Source organism: Emiliania huxleyi (genome assembly GCF_000372725.1).
Source record: "Emiliania huxleyi CCMP1516 unplaced genomic scaffold EMIHUscaffold_58, whole genome shotgun sequence".
NCBI lineage: Eukaryota > Haptophyta > Isochrysidales > Noelaerhabdaceae > Emiliania > Emiliania huxleyi.
In genome coordinates this window covers 355,653-371,434 of record NW_005197648.1, presented here as the reverse complement: position 1 = coordinate 371,434, position 15,782 = coordinate 355,653, and the positions used below count along the sequence as shown (strand labels likewise).

Here is a 15,782-nt window from a genome sequence, read left to right as displayed (position 1 = left end):
TGCCGCGCAGCGCCAGGGCGACCCACCGGAGGAAGGCCTATTTCAACCATTCAAAATGGCCCACTAACTTTGGTACACGCACCGCGCGTCTGCTCGCGGTACACACTAAAAGTCGGGAATCTCACAGAACGACGCGTGTGGGGGGGCCAGCACGGCTTTACCCAAGCGGGTCGCACGGAGACATGGGTAACTGCCGCAAGCCGCCTCCGGGTGAAGGGGCCCGGCGCGGTGGGCGTGGGCAACGGTCCGGTAGCCTGGCCGCGCCTCTCCACCCCGCCCGTCGCCGCTGCACCCCTTGCCGCGGCCCTCGTCGCTGCTGCAGCGACGACAGCCGCGGCACGAGGTCAGAACGCGGCCTCGGAGAGCTCGAGCGAAGGCGCCGACGGTGGCAGCCGTGGTAGTGGTCGATGGTAGAAGGCTCCTGAGCCGTCGGGCACCACGCTCGACGTCGCCGAGCAGCCGCACCCGGCGCGACGAGCGGCTGCTGTCGGCGGGTGCCACCGAAGGCGGGTGGGCAGCGCCGGGCGGGGCGGCGGAGCTTCTCGAGGCGCGCACGTGCCCCGCGGGTCGTGCGCCGAGGCAGACGGCCGAAGAACCGGCGGCGGATCGCGCCCTCCTTCGCCGTGCCGCGTGTGCGCCGACTCCGCTCGAGAGGCCGTCGAGAGTGGCGCGGCGCAGCTGATCCGGGCGACGAGATTGCGCGGAACTGACCGGGCCCGTCAACGTCCACTATGCGGGCATGGCTAGACCGGCGCGGTTTGGTTTGGCGACCTACAGGGCGCCCACCGCGGTCGTGCCGACGCCAAAAGGTAGCCAAAAGCCCAGAGCCAAAGCTCCACTAGCGGCGCTACCGAACCCATACTGTGACCTCAGAGCATATGAGGCACCAGTCTTCTGAAGTGCTCAGCAGCTGCGGCCGCGGTGGCAGAGTCGGCCGCGGTTCGAGCGAGCAGCTTTTGGCTGCGGGTTCGAATCGCGGAAGGCTCATGCCCTCGCGGAGCGACGCGGGTCGCGCGGCGCGCGCGTGTCAGTGCGAAATGGTTTTGAAATGCGACAAAAGACGATTCTCGACTTGTGCCCCAGTGCCGAACCAGTGCAACCAGGAAGTTCCTCTGTGTCGTCGCTCTCACGAGGCCCTGCGTTGTTCTCGTTTAGCCAGAACTATACGGATCGCATACGTCATACAGATATACCACGACCGAACTACACGGGAACAGAAGTCAGAGAAGACGGGTGAAATCGGCGGCCCTGTCTAGCATGCTGTCCAGCTAGAGGTAGCGCACGGATGGCAACACTCTGCCGATATGGAGCGGCCTCGAGGGAGCGGCAGCAGACTCGGATGCTCCAGCTGGTCCCCCAGCCTGCATTTGGTGCATCAGTCTCTGCGCCCCCCCACTAACCTGCCCGCACGAGGCCCCGGCTGCCCCAGTCTCCTGGCCTCCCTCTCCCGGCGTCAGAGAAAGTCACTCCTGGAGGCGATCGCCTCGACCCATATTGTCTCGGGATCGCCATCCGAACGCGCACCGCGTCCCCTAGCCGCCGCCGCCCGTCCCGCCTTCCCTCTCGCAGCCTCCCCTCTCTGACGGGGTGGCTGCACGGCGCCTGGCAGGGTCGCCTGAACGAGCTCGCCTCGTCGCACGGCGCGCGGCAGGTCGCACACGTCCGCGACTATCGCCGCGCCGACGGTGCCCAGCACCGACCCCACCACAAGCAGCTTGGCGGGCCCTACGAGACGAGTGGCGGCGCGGCCGCCGGCAGCAGCGCCGTCGGCGAAACAGGAGAATCCCCAGCGCGAGGATACGCAGTACTCGGCAAAGTCTGGCAGAGTGACCGGCAGCGGCCGTGCCGCCGCCGACGCCACTAACAGAACGAGCAACATCCGAGGCCGCTTCATCAAGCCGTGAGTGAGGAGAAAAATCGGAGCATATTTCTCTCTTTTTCGCATAGGTGTTCGTTTTCTTTTTCTAGAGCCTTCTTATCGACTAAAATCGCTTGAAAATCAACACACACACAGCAGTCCACCTTCGCGCTTTTCGGCTTCGCGCTTTGCCTTTGGGTATGACGTATGTTCGTAAGGGCAAGTGGTAAGAGCCACAAACTACATATTCATACACCGAAAACCAGTCAAACCGGACCCCCTTGGCTGGGGGGATCCCCCCCCAGAGCACCTCCGTCGCCCCCGGGAGGCCGTCGAGCCCCCAGGGCGCCGCCCGGGCGACGCGCGGTCAGAAGCGCTAGGTCGGCGGACCCGTTGACGATGAGAGGTGGCGCCAGCTGTCGGCCAGAGTGGTCCCGGTCGCTGGCCGCCGTGCCGGTGTGCAGTCGGTACATCCACTGAGGAAAGAATGCGCGCATCGCGTCGTACTGCCTGTGCCGCGCCTCCACGACTGCGAGGAGGGCGTCGAGGGTCGCAGGCGTGAGCCCCTCCCAGGCCCCGTGGCCGAGCATGACCACGCGCAGGCCGGTGAGCAGCAGCACTTGGGAGGGTGCTATGTCGGTCAGAATGACAGCGTTGGCGAGGGCCGCCTCCCAAAACTTGTGCTCCGCCTCGCCGGACCCCCTCGGCGCAAAGACGGCGCGGGAGCTGCGGAGTGCCGTCGCGTAAGCCTCCGCGCTGAGGCGGCCCGCCGTGCACCGAAAGCCGTTGCGCGTGAGCGAACGAAGCCTTACGGTTCGGGGCGGGTTGCCCAGCCTCGCGTCATTCGGGCCCTCGTGGCACATGAGCTGCCGCGGCCTCGGACGCGTCGCTCGCTGCCAGCCCCACGGCTGCCACCCGGCGCGAGGCGCAGCCGAAAGCGCTTGCTCCCACACGTCGGCGCGGAAGACGGCGCGCGGGTAGGGCGAGAGCCGAGGGTGCGGCTCGGGCGTCGGGTTCGTGGTGAAGTAGCATGCGAGGCCCTCGTGGTCAAGGATAGAGCGGCTCGCTGGGAGGTAGTAGTCGGCGATGGTTAGCACCGAGACTCGCGTGCGCTGCTCCGCCGCGTGGCCGAGAGCACGGACTGCATCGCGGTCTGCCTTAAGGTAAGGCATGCTATACTCGAGCGCCACCCACTTAGAGGCCGTGACGTTGCGCCCCTTTGCATAGTGCACACCGTAACGGCCCTTTGTGTACACGTTACCCGCCCAGGAGAGGGTCAATTCGTTGTGGAACGACAGCAGCAGCGGGTGGGTCGGGCCGTGTCGCTTCGAGAAATCGGCCGCGATCGGTCGGCTCCACAAATTGTCGCCCTGCATGTTGCGCTCGCCCCATGCCGCGAGGAAATGCTGGACACATGGTAGCATGCACAAGACGACCTTTGCGTAAGCAATCTCTGGACCACGCACGCTCGCCGCAAGACATGTGATGTCAAAGGTGCTCGATGCCGATGGCAGCCCGCCGCCGCGCGACTCGAGGCACGCGGAGGCTCTGCGGGCGTCATACGGGTGCTTCATATTACGCAATCCCGTCCCAAATAAGCTAAAACAAATCGCTATCGGACAGCCGGTCAACAGTCAGTCAGTCGGTCAGTCAGTCAAGCTCTCACAGGGCACACACGCATATACGCGGATCGGGTTGTGGATGGCGCTGTGCGACTTGGTGGCCGTCATGAGGCAGCAAGCACAGCGTCTTGATGCTTCGAAGCGCTGGCCGCTGCTTGGTCTCGGTCTTGACCCCACAGTCAAGGTTATGGGAGCGGCCATAACAGGTGTTCTGTTATGGCTGTTATGGCTGGCTGCTCATAACACCCCACCCCATAACACCTCATAACACATCCATCGCTGTTATGGCTGTTATGCACACCCTACCATAACACCTCATAACACCTCATAACACCTCATAACACTCATAACACATCCCACTGGTTGTTATGACAGCCAGCATAACAACCTCATAACAGCTGTTATGTGTCCCACGGATTTTTCGTTTGGAGCCCCGCCGCGCGTATCCCGGCGTTCGCCGGTAAATTCTTCTTTCGGAAATTGTAAAATTCTTCTTTCGGAGCGCCCGCCCCGCGCCCCGCTGCTGCCACCAGCCAACCATGGCCTACCGGATGAAGATGTTCAGCTCAGGAGGCAGGTTGATGTTATTGAATTTAACTTGAGGGCAAAAGAGAAAATATTTGGCGATCGATGCCGACCGAACCTCGCGCGCGGGACCTGTTCCTTTTTACCCATCTCACAGTAGAGGTGTCCGTTTTTATTTACTCGTGCGCGGCAGCGCGCGAAGCGAAAATTCCAGCGGCGAGCAGTTCGGTGTGGCCTCGCTTGCGTCTCGGGCCATAACACCGTGGATCCGGGACGGCTCTCTCATAGCAGCCCATAACATGTTGTGGGCTGCTATGCCCCGAGAGCCATAACACCATAACAATAACTGCGCCTGGGGTCAATCGGTCCAGCGTACCTACGCGGCGGCGCGGCGAGTACGGCTCGATGCCACAGCGCGTCGCCACGGGATGGGATGCGGCAAGAACGGGAGGGGGAAGCTCCAAGACCGCTGCGTTCTTGCACGACGAGAGGTCTAAGTGATTCTGGTCGGAGCGTCGGACTGCATGAACGGGCAGAGCGCATCGAGACGGAATCCGCGCGCCGTGCTGCACCTTGGAGGCCGGAGCGGACGCCGTGCGAATGTTGCACATGCGAGCAAAGAGATGGGGTGGACGAGCTTCCTGCGTGACCGAACGTCAACCCGTCGCTCATTCTACTATGTCTCGGTGCGGCCCGCACGGCTAAGGAGTGCCGTGAGTGCTAAGAGTCAGGAGGCAAAACCGTGGAATACAGTGCCAAAAATGACAGACTCAATACTGGCGCTTACATCCGCGAGCCTGCTGTCCTGCTGCCTCTCCTGCACCCCAGCCCGACGCCCTGGTCCCGTGCGAGAGCTTCAGGGATCCACACGGGGCCACACGGGGCCGTCTAGCCCGAAGGCGCCTGCGGCGCCTCTAGCGCCTGCGGCGCTGCCGCTACATGTACATGTACATGTGCATGCAACGCGGCAGCTCTGGCGCCTGCCCCCCCCCCCCCCCCCGGGAGTTCTCCTCCAGCCGGGGAGAGCCTGGCTCGGACTGGACACCAGCGCGGTATGGGTGGACGCGAGACAGAAGACGACGACACGCTCGAGCGACACGCACACCATGCGACACACACACAGACACACACACACAAAGCTCACAAGACTCAAGAGTCAAGACTATCTAAACTAAAAGGTAAGGATTAAAAAACAAGAAACCCGAAAAGAAGAATTCAATCCTCCGGCTGGAAGCTCCTCACATCGCTGTCTGCTGACTCTCCGCGGCATCTCTCAAACAAAACTAACTAAGAAAAAGGGGGTTGTTGTTGGCAAACTAATTAATCCTCTATGACCCCCCCCAATGAACATACCAGTGAGGGAGGGCGAGACGATCGAGGGGTCCCGTACCATGCGGAATCGACCCTATCTGGTGCTCAAGTGCTCAATTAATCCTCTGTAGTCGTTCCTCCTAGGTGGCATATTTTCCCAGGTGTTGTTGCTTAGTAACAACTTGTACTAACTTCTGCGCGTCGGTCTGTGAGCAAACTATTGCTGGCACGCCGGAAACGTCACACTGGGTCACCACATCGGCGCTGCGGCCGACGGAACTCAACCCAAATCTTCGTCGTTTTGGCACGTACAAGTTGCCGGGCCGTGGTGCGCGGAGCGCAGAGGCTGACCACGTTAAGGCTGCCGACATTCGGCAAGCATGGCCGGGGCGCACACCCATCTCCTCGCCGCGCTCGCACCTGCAGGCGCAATGCTGCCGGCGGTGATGCCAGCAGCTGCGTCTCGTGCTAGCGCTAGCCAGCACGGCAACAACATGGCAGAATCCCCTTTGGAGGAGATGCAGCCTAGCACTGGACGTGCGCACGCGGGTCGAAGCTTGACCCACGCTGCGCTTGCCGCGCCAAGCCCGCCGCCAATTTGGCCGAATTTGTTCCCGAAAGGGTTTCTTCGGTTTTTGTCGTTTATCTCGGATCTCGCACGGCGTGCACATGTACATGTGCATGTGCATGCACAAGCACATGCACATGCACATGTTCATGCACATGACATGCAGTGCACCACTAACCGCCGAAGCGCAAGCAGCTGGAGCACTTGGAGCAAGAGAACTGCGACCGGGTCTAGCAAGCACCCCACCTCGCGGGCCGATCTTCTGGGCCAGCGTCTTTCTTTTTTCATTTTATTTTGTCCTGGTACGACCTAATTTTAAAGAAAGAAAGAAAACACACAACCAAGGGAGGGATGGGAGGACGGCACGCCGCCACCACACAGGGATTTAAATTTTAGCTTAGGGAGACAGGGAAAGAAAAAAAAAACAGAATGCCAAGGGATAAATAGATTAGTCATCTTCAGGAGAGATGGGCGACGCACGAACACAGAGAACGCAAGGTAAACTCTTGTTGTTTCTTTGATCATCGGGAATGCTTCGCCTGCGGGCCGCCGCTACCACCAGCCTGGGCCTCACGCTGAGGGGCGTGGCGCACATTGTCGCTTCTTTCGTGCTCTCCACCGTCGTCTACTCGGCCATCTACGCCGCCGCTGTGCCGGAAGCGGAGCTCAACTATCCACTTCACTTTGGCCTCTGCGATCCGCCAAACGTCACGCGCCGTGTGGCAGCCGCGCGGCTCGCGCCCTCGGATGCGGGAGGGCGGGTGGCCGCGGCGGCACCACCGCTCGCTCCCGGCTACAAGTACATGGCGCGGCTCTGCCTCGAGCTGCCAGAGTCGCCGCCAAACGTGGAGGTCGGGACATTCCTGGCGGAGCTCTCGCTGTACGGCGGCGACAGCGGCGAAGCCGCCGCCGACGGCCCGCCTGTCACTGCCCTCGATGCGGTGCAAGCTGCGACACCGCCGGCGCCGCCGGCGATGCTCTTTGCGTCGGCGCGCCCGTTTGTGCTCCGGTACCGCTCGCCGCAGGTGCGGTGGCTCGGCAACCTGTTCTTCATGCTGCCTCTTGTGCTCGGCCTGCTCGAGGAGAAGCAGACGCACTGCGCGCCGCTCGCCGACGAGCTGCACAACCGGCGCGACCGGCCGGCGCTGTGCGCTCCGTGGAGCCATCGGGGAGCCTTCTCGGAGCCTGTCCCTACAGGCGGGACCATCCGGTGCTCGAGATGCGCGTGGCGCTCTCCTCGTGCTCGCTGCAGGAGGGCGAGCCCCCGGCGAGTCGGGAGGCGGGCAGGCAGGGACGAGGGCGGCGAGAGGGCGCACGGCTTGGGCGAGGGCTGGCCGCGAGGGCTGGCTGCGAGGGCCGTGGCCGCGAGGGCTGTGGCTGCGGAGGGTTGTCGGCCGCGAGGGGATGACGGTCGCCGCCCGCCGCCCGCAGGTCTACAGTGCGACGCTCCACCTCCGCACCTCCTTTGGCGTGGTTGCGGCGCTCATGCACACTTGGTTCTTCACCACCGCCGCGGTCGGAGTCACGCTGCTGATGCTCATGTGCACGCCGAGCCGTCGCCCCGTTAGCCGCCATACGTCTACCGCACCGGAGGCCGTGCACGCCACTGGTGCCGCCCCTCGTCGCAGGTACTGGCTCGTCGTGCTCGTCTTCGAGCTGCGGGACCGGCTGTGCGTGCGCGCGCCGGTGCGCGACACCGGCCTAGCACCTGCCATGACGAGGCGCCTCCGCCACTCCGGCTGTAGGCGAGCGCAAGACGAGGACCAACAATACCAACAGTTCCAGCCGTCGAGAGCGGCGCCGGACAGTAGGTGCCGCCCCGTTCCGCCCATCGCCGGCAGTTCGAAATCAGATTAGCTGTTGTCACACATGCAACGTAATGAACTCTTTTTGAAGTTTTAGCCATTCACGATTCATGATCATCCCCGTACACAGAGCGACACACAGCGCGTACAAGCTACAAGAGCGTACACAGAGCGTACTGGGTAAAACCGCGTGCGGACCGGAGTGAGCGGTCTCCTTGGCCCAGGTATATAACCTGCGTGAGAGAGAGGCCGGGAGGGGCCCATCACGGCCCACGCTTGCCTCGGAAATGCGAAAAAATGCTCCCAGGCCCCCTCCCGCCCACCCCCCACGCACCTGCTTGACTACTCCCCCTCTCCCCGAGCCCCACACGAGGGTTCACGACGCACGAGCCGAGAGGCGAGAAAGTTCGAATTAGTGCGGAGTTTTTCTGAACATGGGCAAGGGCGGGGACCTCTTCCTTTTTACCCACCTCACAGTAGAGAGGTGTCCGTTTTTATTTATTTATTTAACATGGATACTGGACCACGAGTCTCTAAAACGGCGAAACGGGGCCATGTCCGACTCCGAGGCTTCCATGCCGGGCCTGGAGCCGTTCCACGTGCGTCAGATCCGGATGGTCGAGCGCGTCCTCGGCCAGAAGGTGTCGCCACGCGACCACGCGATGATTGATTGTCTCGCGGAGCGCATGGAGAGGTACGGTTGGCACTCCGTCAGCATCAACCCGGTGCCGCTTGGGTATCAGTACATCATCCAGGCCAAGTCTGAGAAGAGGCGGGAGGATGAGGCCAGGCAGCAGGCCGCGCAGGACGCTGCGCAGCCTCAGCCTACCGCCACTTTCGCCGCACCGCCCGTGGCACCGCCTGCCGCCGCTGCCGCTCCGGCCGCAGCATCGCAGGCACACTCGCAGCACCAACAGGCGCAGCAACCCCGGCCCAACGAGTCGCCCGAGGGGTGGACGAGGGTCGGGAAGGGCGGCAAGCCGGACAGGTTCACCATGAAGAACTTCGGCCGCAACCCGCCAAAGTCGGGCAAGCGGAAGCAGGAACACCGCAAGCCCGCACCCAAGGGAGGTGGACCCCCACCCCCTTCTCCCAAGGTGGTGGACAAGAACAGGCTGAGCGCATTGGGCGCTGGCCCTTCTGGCACCAGCGGGAGCCACGAGCGCGCACCGCCGCGCTCTCCCTCCCCCACCTCGCCGCCTGCCAAATCGCCGCGGCCGTCTGCGCCTGCTTCCGGGTATGACTCCGAGCTCGAATTTTCCGACGCTGAGGCGCGGGATAGGGTGGCAGGGGTTGTGCACGACGCAGTGCAGCAGGCTGTGATGCAATATGGCTATGACGACGAGCTCTACCAGGCATGGAGGGACGGCAAGATAGGCGAAAAGGACTTGCCGGAGGAGGTGATGGCTATGACTTTGGACCTTTGCGAGAGGTGGCGAGCGGAGCAAGCGCGGTGTAGGCGCGCCCACGCGGCGCAGCGGCTCTCCCGCGACCATAGCCCCTCCCGCAGCCGCAGCCGTAGCCGCAGCCCCAACTCTTGCTGCTCTTCTAGTGTCGGGTAGTGACCAGGGGGTGAGGGGACGGATTGAAGATCCCTCACACCAAGATCGTGCAGGGCGGGGACACATGTCCCTAAATCCCATCTCGTCTCAGAGTTTGACCGTTTTTATTTATTTATTTATTTGGACGGGGGGGAGTCGGAGCAGACGGCATCGGCCGCTGAGGGAACGTTGGGAAGACAAGAGGCACGAGGAGGGCGGCGACCTCAACCGACTATGGAGGACCAGTCGCCAGACGACGCAGGGCAGACGACGGGGAGGGAGGCGGAGCAGACGCGCAGGGCGAGACGAGAGGCCTTCACGCGCGAAGAGACTTCATCAGCGTGGCGTACTGTGTCGACACCTCTTGCAGCCTGGCGTTGCCCGCCTCCTTCTTTGCGCGCATCTCGTCGGCCCTGGCGCGCAGAAGCGCCTTGTCTGACGCAGACCCTGTGCTTATGGCAAGCTGGTCGAGGCACTCCCCCTCGCTGGTCATCGCGTCGGAGATGTCGGTGAGGATCGGGTTGCTCGCGTCCAGCTGCTCCGTGAACAGCTCAATCTTCCGGCGGGCGAGCTCGCAGCCCGCCGCGTCGGCCGCCTCCTCGGCGTCGGCGAGCTCGCGCATCGCCTTGCTCACCTGCGAGCGAAGAGCGCAGAGGGCGGGCGGTCGTCGGCGCGCCGGGAGCCGCCTCGCGAGGGAGAGAGGCGGCCGCCGCCACACCTCGATCGAGAGGAAGAGGGTCAAAAAGTTCCGGATCCCGAAGCCGCCGCATCCGGGACGGATCGGCTTGCTGCACGCCTCGTGCGGTGCCTTGCAGCGCGTGTCTGCGCAGACGCGCTGGATAAACTCGAGGAAGGGCGCCTCGTCGCCGGGCCGGCGCTGCAGGATGTTCGCGGTGAAGATTTGGTAGAGGATGTCGCTGCCCTGGATGTCGACGAGGATCTTGTTTCGCACGATCTGCAGGTACTCCTCCTCCTGCAGGTGGTCGCGAAGGAGCGAGTGCAGGTTGGAGTAGCGCGAGAGCCGCACCGTCGCCACGATCTCCTCCAGCTTCGCGTCGCGCTCCTCGGCCAGGCCCACGGGCAGGGCGGCGCCGGCGAGCGCCGCGCGGAGCCGCTCCGTCGCCGCCTCGAGGTCGAGGATTCCAGTCGTCGAGAGGAGCCCCGCCGTGACCAGCGCGGCGCAGACAGCCTCGCGCAGCACGGCGGAGCACGTCGTGTGCTTTGCGAGGAGCGGCGCGTCGAGGCGGCCGTAGTAGGAGCGTGGGATGTTCAGGAAGGTGAAGCCTCGGCCGGTGATGAGCCGGTAGTTGTTGACGCGCTCGATGAACGCCTTGAGGTCGTCAACGCGCGAGGCGACGTGCTGGATGCCCTGCCCGATCTCCTGCAGGAAGCCGTGCACGTGGCCGACCGGCGAGAGCGCGTTGTTGATCGGCAGGTACACCTGGCTCTGGTTGACGAGCGCGTCGGCGCCCGAGACGGCGAGGCGTCGCGACGTGTTGCCCGTCACCGTGCTCTCGATGCGCGCCTCGCCTGCCGCGACGACGCCCGCGTTGAAGTCGACCTTCGGCGTGAAGCCGAGTGCCTCCTCGAGCGTGCGCAGGAAGCCCTCACGGTCGAGCACGTTGCTCACCTGCTCACACGCACGCGTGTGAAGAGACGCTCTTCACAGCGCCGCCTCGAGCACGCTACTCGCCCAGTGGTCCGAGTAGGCGGGGATCGAGGTGCCGTCGAAGACCGGCGCCGCGTCGGCGAGGCCGGGAAGCACCCCCTCCGGGTTCGCAAAGCCGGGGCTCGAGGCGAACGTGCCTGCGCGCTCCACGAAGCGGAGGACCGTCCCGTCGTCGGCGGCCGCACCATCCGCCGTGTAGAAGGCGAAAACCTCGCCGATCCGCATGCGACCGAGCTCGAGCTCCGCCGCGGGCTTGGCGGCGGCGGCGGACGAGGCTGCGGGCGCCTGCACCTTGCGCACGTCGGTGTAGGTGAGGGTCCAGTCGACACGAGCCCGCTTGCCGGTCGTCACGTCGCTGCTCGGCGCGCCGGCGTGCGCGCCGGCGTGCCACACGAGCAGCGCCGGATGCCTCTTTCGGTACTGCGCCAGGATCGCCTCGACGCCGCCTTCCTCGGCCACCTCGAAGCCGAGCGCGGCGATGCCGGGCCGGCCGCCGTGCGCCGTGAGGAAGCGCTCGACGTGAGAGCGACGGAAGTGGTCGTACGGCTCGTCCGCGTCGTCGCCGCCCACCAGTGCGCACGTGACGCAGAACTTGACGCCGCACGGGTCGGCCGAGGTGACGAGCACGGAGCGCGTGGTGGGACCAACGTACTCGGCCGTCACGCGCCAGCCCAGTCCGACCAGGAGTTGCTCGACAAAGTCCTGACCTGCCGAGGCATACTCGGCCTCGTCGCGGCGGTCAGCGGGATCGACCAGCTGGTTCCAGATCTGCCTGCCCTCCTCGACGCGCGCGGGCAGCGCGCCCGCGGGAAGAAAGCGCATGCCGCCCGAGAAGGGATCGAAGGAGCCGCGCGACGCCAGCGCGTTGAGCTGGCTCTCGAGCTTCTTGTAATCGGCGAGCGGCCGGAGCGAGTCGCGCTCGACGTAGACGTGGATGTGGTGGAACTGGAAGCTGAGGTCCGTGGGCGTCGAGACCTCGACAGTCGCCGACATAGATGGGCAGGGACTGCAGGAGGGACTCCACCGACGCCTGCAGCGTGCCGGCCCGAGGAGTTGCGGCCACTCCGGGATTAGTCACGCCTTGTCAGTTTTCTTGTTGAGCGCTGTCCCGAGCGATGTTTCGACACCGATTGATGGAAGGTAACTTAAAGTTTGTGGGTGTTGTTCCTCACGATAGCGGGCTGTTTGTGTGGGACTCTGCCTACGGGGCCTCCCTCGGCGCCTCAACGAGTCGCCGAGAGCGTCTCCGACGGCGGGCGGGCGGTCAGGGGGGACCTCGTATAAACGCACCACGGTTTTTTACAACAAGGCGCTGACCCTCCCTCCATCAAGGCGACGAGATGCTGCTGCTCTCCTGGGTGGACGGAGCGGACGGCAGCGAGTTCCCGGTGCAGAACCTCCCCTTCGGCGTGTTCAGCCACACCCTCTCTGGCCGCTCGCCGCGCGTCGGCGTCGCGATCGGCGAGTCGGTGCTCGACATGCAGGCGCTGCTCGCCGAGGGCCTCATCGACCACTGCGCGTGTGCGGCCGTCTTCGCGGAGGCGACGCTCAACGCCTTCATGGCCCAGCCGCGCGCCCAGTGGCTCGCCGTCCGCGCGGCGCTCACCCAGCTCCTCGCGCGAGACGGCGCAGACCCGGCGCTCCGCGAGAGCGCCGAGCTGCGCCGCCGGTGCCTCGTGCCGCGCGCCGAGGTGGCGATGCACCTGCCCGCAGCGATCGGCGACTACACCGACTTTTACTCGTCGCGCGAGCACGCCACCAACGTCGGCGTCATGTTCCGCGGCAAGGACAACGCGCTGCAGCCCAACTGGCTGCACCTGCCGGTCGGCTACCACGGCCGAGCCTCGTCGGTCGTCGTGAGCGGCACTCCGGTGGTGCGGCCGAAGGGGCAGCTGCAGCTGGACAAGGCCGACGCGAGCAAGGGCACCGAGCACGCGCCCTGCCGCCTCCTCGACTTCGAGCTCGAGATGGGCTTCTTCGTCGGAGGGCCTGCGAACCGGCTCGGCGCTCCGCTCGAGATGGACGAGGCGGAGGATCGCATCTTCGGCTTCGTGCTGTGCAACGACTGGTCGGCGCGCGACGTGCAAAAGTTCGAGTACGTGCCGCTCGGCCCCTTCGGCGCCAAGAACTTTGCCACCTCCATCTCGCCCTGGGTGGTGATGGCGGAGGCGCTCCTCCCGTTTCGGTGCGCGACGAGCGCCGGCTCGCAGGCCGAGCCGGTGCCGCTGCCGTACCTGCGCGACCCGAACTACTCGTCGTACGACGTCCAGCTCGAGGTGGCCATCACCCCGGCGGGCGGCGACCGCGCCACCGTCGTCACCACCTCCAACTACCGCCACATGTACTGGACCGCACCGCAGCAGCTCGTGCACCACTCTGTCACCGGCTGCGACATGCGGCCCGCAGACCTCCTCGCCTCGGGTGGGGGTAGTTGGAGAAGGGTAGTTGGACTCTGTCACCGGCTGCGACATGCGGCCCGCAGACCTCCTCGCCTCGGGTGGGGGTAGTTGGAGAAGGGTAGTTGGACTCTGTCACCGGCTGCGACATGCGGCCCGCAGACCTCCTCCCCTCGGGTGGGGGACGCACGCCGCGCGCCCCGCCGACCCGCGCGCCCCGCCGCGCGCGCGTCCCCTCCGCCCTCCGCCACAGCGACGCTCGCTCAGACTGCTCTGGCCCCGAGACCCTCCTCCTCCTCCGCCGCGCCGCCTCAGGCACCATCTCGGGCGCCGACGCGAGCGCGTACGGCTCGCTGCTCGAGCTGTGCTGGCAGGGGACCAGGGAGGTGGGCCCGCTCTGCGACGGCTCGACGCGCAAGTTCCTCCGCGACGGAGACACGGTCTCGATGCGCGGCACGTGCCTCCACAGCAGCGGCTACACGCTCGGTTTCGGCGAGTGCGCGGGGCAGGTCCTCGCGGCGGCCACGCTGCCGCCGCCGCCGCCGCCGCCGCCGCCGCCGGTGAGCTTGGGCGACGTCGTGCTGCACTCGTACTGGCGCTCCTCCTGCTCGTGGCGCGTGCGGGTCGCCCTCTCCTTCTACGGCGTCGAGTACGCCTACGCGCGCGTCAACCTGCTTGCAGACGAGCAGCGCGGGCTGAGCGAGATGGGGCAGGTGCCGCGGCTGGACTGGAGCGACGCGGCGGGGGAGCGGCACTCCCTCACCCAGTCACTCGCCATCCTCGAGCTCCTCCACGAGGCGGCCTCCGCACCCGGCCGCTCCCTCCTCCCTCTCGGGCCGGTGCCTCGCGCCAGGGCGCGCGAGATTGCCGAGGTCATCAACGCGGGCACGCAGCCGCTCCAGAACTTGGGGCAAATGGGTGCCTTCTGGGCGGGGGGGCCGGCCGGGGGCGGTAAACCAGGCCGGCACGCACGGCCTGCTTTGCCTCCCCCCCCTCCCCCCGTCACCGCGCCACCCCCCCCGCCCGCCACCCCCCCGCCACCCCCCCGCCCGCCCGCCGCTGGCGCCGTCGCCCCCTGCCGGCACCCGCGTGCCTCCACCCGCGTGCCTCCCCCCGCCGCCCGGCAGGCGCTCGCCGCAAAGGACCAGGGGTCGGACGCTGGCCGCAGCCTCGGCCGCGAGGCGATCGCCAAGGGCCTCGCCGCCGCAGAGAAGCTCGCCGCGGCCAACCGCGACGAGCGCTTCTGCGTCGGCTCGCACAGCAGCGTCGCCGACCTCTGCGTGGTGCCTCAGCTCTACAACGCGCGCCGTTTCGAGGTGGACCTGCAGCCGTACCCGCGGCTGCGCGCGGTCGAGGCGCACGCGGCCACGCTGCCCTACTTCCAAGCGGCACACCCCGACGCGCAGCCCGACGCCGCCAAGGCGTGAGCGGCGCCGCAAAGGCCCTCCGCGCGGCACCGCAGCAAAACGGAGCCTCGACAAGGGAAGGCTGTTGGTGGCGGCGGGCCGGGCGGGTTGCCGTCATTCACACACACTGACCACTCAGCCACACGCACACGCACACGCTCCCCGCCCCCCCCGACTAGCTGACTCAACTCTCTCTCTTCTGACAGCAGAAGATCACACTGATCTGACGCACCACTTCTATGCCCTGCCCTAGCAACGCTCACTTCACGTTCACTAACCTGCATGCCACGATCACAATGCTCCGCGCGTCTCCGCCCTCCGGACTCTTGCGTGACCAACAGCAACTCGCCGTACGATTAGCAAGATCTCTCCCAAATGACGCTTTGGCTTTTTGCCATGTTCAAAATACTCGACTCTGTCTGCTCACCGCGATGTCTTCTACATCTCGTGAAAAAAGAAACACCGGGCGGTCCGGGGGAGGAAATCGGGGATCAGCGCCCCGCCGACGGCGCTCTGATTCGACTTTTAACTTCAAACAAAGACAGTGGCACGCGCCGCAGCGCGGTGCATGCCACTGTCAGGAGCGGATCCGTCAGTTAGTTGTGTTCACGCCGGGATCGTGATGTGGGTGTGAGAGAGAGAATTCTTGATACGAAACCACGACGACACACACCAGTCGACTCGCATCGGTTGCCTCCATGAACGGCGGAGCTATTCTCGCGCCCACACCACACCTGGCTCCAACGTGGACACGCCCATAGCTGGGGACACTACTAGGTCACGCATGGCATCACAGAAGTTTTATCTCTGGGCCCCGAAAGGCATCTCTAGCAGTGTCGTTACACATGCTCCCTCCCCTCCTGGGCGCATGTGCCTCACGTCTCGCCAGAGCATAAGCCCTTGGCGTGTGGCGAGACGAGTTTTTCGCCATGCAGCGAGCAGCAAGCCGCCCGCCGCAAACAGCCGGAGGCATCGCCACGGCACTGGCTGCGCCGCGCTCCCGCACCCGTCGACGAAGCTCCCCCCGCGGAAGACCGCGCGTAGCGACGCCTTCACGATCGAGATGAGCGCGCTCGAGGCT

General features: G+C 65.3%; 3 protein-coding genes across 3 annotated transcripts; 2 read left to right on the top strand and 1 right to left on the bottom strand.

The window, feature by feature from the left end:
- Nucleotides 1-6,413: 6,413 nt before the first annotated feature.
- On the top strand, nucleotides 6,414-7,784 carry EMIHUDRAFT_357395 (hypothetical protein; the record flags this gene model as incomplete). The annotated part of the gene is made up of 4 exons (XM_005764785.1): nucleotides 6,414-7,013; nucleotides 7,082-7,425; nucleotides 7,513-7,554; nucleotides 7,630-7,784. Coding segments are annotated over 2 exons (811 nt in total), but the record flags the coding sequence as incomplete, so codon positions are not given.
- Nucleotides 7,785-8,174: 390 nt separating this feature from the next.
- EMIHUDRAFT_452207 (hypothetical protein) lies at nucleotides 8,175-11,949 on the bottom strand. The gene is made up of 4 exons (XM_005764784.1): nucleotides 10,966-11,949; nucleotides 9,949-10,860; nucleotides 9,378-9,864; nucleotides 8,175-8,213 (listed from the first exon to the last, which is right to left on the bottom strand). The coding sequence occupies exons 1-3, from the start codon at nucleotides 11,890-11,892 to the stop codon at nucleotides 9,547-9,549; spliced, it is 2,157 nt and encodes a 718-aa protein (XP_005764841.1). The 5' UTR covers nucleotides 11,893-11,949; the 3' UTR covers nucleotides 8,175-8,213; nucleotides 9,378-9,546.
- Nucleotides 11,950-12,239: 290 nt separating this feature from the next.
- EMIHUDRAFT_213655 (hypothetical protein) lies at nucleotides 12,240-14,722 on the top strand (the record flags this gene model as incomplete). The annotated part of the gene is made up of 4 exons (XM_005764783.1): nucleotides 12,240-13,320; nucleotides 13,611-13,804; nucleotides 13,946-14,134; nucleotides 14,423-14,722. 4 exons carry the CDS (start codon nucleotides 12,240-12,242, stop codon nucleotides 14,720-14,722), a joined length of 1,764 nt encoding a protein of 587 aa, XP_005764840.1.
- Between the last annotated feature and the right edge of the window lie 1,060 nt (nucleotides 14,723-15,782).